This window comes from Aureococcus anophagefferens (assembly GCF_000186865.1).
Source record: "Aureococcus anophagefferens unplaced genomic scaffold AURANscaffold_29, whole genome shotgun sequence".
Lineage (NCBI taxonomy): Eukaryota > Pelagophyceae > Pelagomonadales > Pelagomonadaceae > Aureococcus > Aureococcus anophagefferens.
The window spans coordinates 433,236-435,776 of NW_008705588.1; the positions used below are offsets into that span (position 1 = coordinate 433,236).

Below are 2,541 nucleotides of genomic sequence, written 5' to 3' on the forward strand. Positions count from 1 at the left end.
CCTGCAGCTAACGCGCGCGTGCTTCAGCGCGCCGCGTCACAGGAGAGCGTCGCCGAACTAATGGAGCGTTGCCGCGCCGCGCCGCCGGTAGCGCGCCGCGTCCGAAGCGGCGCGCAAGCGCCCTGCGCGACGGGGCCCGACGGCGACTCGCTTTGCCGCCTCGGGGAGCGGCTCGGCGGCCGCAGACCGCGCGGTGGACAGGACCTCACAGGCCCCGCACGACGGTCGCGAGGCACACAAGCGCGCGTCCAACGTCCCCGAATCGTCGAAGTCGACCTAAGGGAGCGTTACCGCACCTAGGCCTGGAGCAACTTGACGAGCTCGAGGAGCTGGGCGACGGGCGTCGCCGCCGGCGCCGGCGCCTGCTTCTCCTCGGCCTCCTCGTCGTCGTCGTCGCCCTTCGTCGCCTGCTTCTTCTTCTGCTTGGCCTCCTCCATGGCCTTGCGCGTGTCGCGCTGGTCGAGCTCCGTCGCGATGTCCTTGACGCCGTCGAGGGCCTCGCGCGCTGTCGCGCGCCGGCGGTGGATGAAGAAGCCTTGGAGCGCCGCCGTCGAGAGCGGGCGGTCCCCGAGGACCTCGAAGAGCTTTTTCGCGAAGTCGCCCGCGAGGCCCGCGTCCGCGGCCGGGTAGAAGTTCTCGAACATGAGCGACGCCTGCTCCGCGACGCAGTACCGGAACTCGACCTGGACGTCGACGCGGCCGTGGCGGATGAGGGCCTCGTCCAGGTTCTCGCGCTCGTTCGTCGTGAGCACGAAGATCTGGCCGCTGTTGGAGCCGATGCCGTCGAGCGCGTTGAGCAAACCGGAGAACGTGAGCGGCGTGTCGTTCTTCTTCTGCCGGTTCTTCTGGAACATGGCGTCGATGTCCTCCAACACGACGATGCTGCGCGACGGCACGCGATGGATGGCGGTCTTCAACGCGTCGTCGCTCATCTCCTTGTCGCAGAGCTGGAGGTAGCAGACGTTGCGCTGGAACTTGCCCGCGAGGCCCGCGATGAGCGAGCTCTTGCCCGCGCCGGGCACGCCGTAGAAGAGGTAGGACCGGCGGTAGGGGACGCCGTGCTGCGTGTAGAACTTGCGCGTGTCCGAGGACAGGAACTCGGCCAGGTCGCCGACGACGCGCGACTTCGTCGCCGCGGGCAGGACGATGGACTCGAGCGGGCGCGCGAGCTCCCGGGACTCGTGGCGCCAGTACTGGTGGCGCAGGTGCCAGCGGTAGATGGCGTAGCGGCGCGGGTCGGCGACCTCGCTCGCCTCGATGAGGTCGTCGCAGAACTTGCGGACGCGCGCGAGGCCGCCGGCGGCCTTGCTCGCGAAGACGACGAGCGACCGGTAGAGCGCGACGCCGCAGTCGGTGCCGCAGGGCTCGCCGACGGTCTGGTGCAGGACCCAGAGGTCGCCGACCTTGAAGAGGCCGAGGCCCGCGAGCACCGCGGTGCGCTCGCCGGCCGGGCAGCCGCAGTCGTCGAGCGACGACTCCTCGTCGTCGTCCTCGTCGTCGTCGCGCTTCTCCGTCTGCTTGACGAGGAAGCTCTTGCAGGCCGCGTCCTTGGCGACGGCCGCGAGGACGAGCTCCCGGAGCTGGCCCTCGTTCGGCGGCAGCTCGACGTAGTCGGCGCCGTCGGGCAGCAGCGCCGCGAGCTCGGGGTCGCTGATGCTGGTCGCGTCGAAGGGCAGGTCCTCGTAGGTCGGCATGGCTTGCGAGTCGTCGAGGGTGCTGCGGTGTGTTTTGCTTTGTGTGGTAGCCGTGGATGCGCTTGACGATGTACTGCTGCAGCTCACGGAGGCCGCGGTGTGCTTTGCTTTGCTGCCCAGAGAGGATTGCGCGAAGCACCGCTGCTCAGCGCTGAGCGCGGCGGTTTGACTGCATCTTTGCCATGAAAAGGCCATGAGCTGCCCCCTCGATTCGAATTCCATCGATGTTCCAGCCCTGACCGGCGCTCTCCTCGATGGCACTCGGCCGGCGCCTCTCGTCGGGCGACGTCCCGGCGCCGACGAACTGGCGCGCGCGCGCCCAGCACCGGCGGCGCTACGGCTTGATCTGGGCGACGGTCGTCATCATCGTGTCGAGCTACTTCGGCAGCCTCGTCGTCGTCCGAGCGTTCGACTCGGACGACGTCGACTGCTCGGACACGTGCGCGGACGCGCCGCTCAACGAGACGGGCACGGTGCTCATGATCGGCGACCGCCGGCGTCCCGCGGCCGCGGCGAGCGGTTCGAGAGCGCGCCGGAAACACCGACAACGGGCGCGATCGTCTTAGGCGACAGCATCCTCAAGGGCTACTACGACATCGTCGCCGGCATGCTCAACCCGGGCGACCAGTGCCTCGAGAAGGGCGTCGCGAAGCGCGGCGTGCTCGCGAAGACGGTCTACGGGCGCTTCGGCAGCGGCAACGGCTACTGCGGCACGTCGTACGGCGTGAACCAGTGCCTGGACCGCTACTTCGCGACGACGACGAACAACTTCTCCGTGATCCACTTCTCCTGGGGGCTGCACGACATCTGCGCGACGCGGCGTCCTGCCGAGGCGCCTCGTCCGGGG

At 69.2% G+C, this 2,541-nt stretch overlaps 1 protein-coding gene across 1 annotated transcript; it reads right to left on the minus strand.

Moving 5' to 3' along the window:
- Positions 1-626: 626 nt before the first annotated feature.
- AURANDRAFT_5321 (hypothetical protein) lies at positions 627-1,127 on the minus strand (the record flags this gene model as incomplete). Its single annotated transcript, XM_009042273.1, has 1 exon — positions 627-1,127. A coding segment is annotated over one exon (501 nt), but the record flags the coding sequence as incomplete, so codon positions are not given.
- Positions 1,128-2,541: the final 1,414 nt, after the last annotated feature.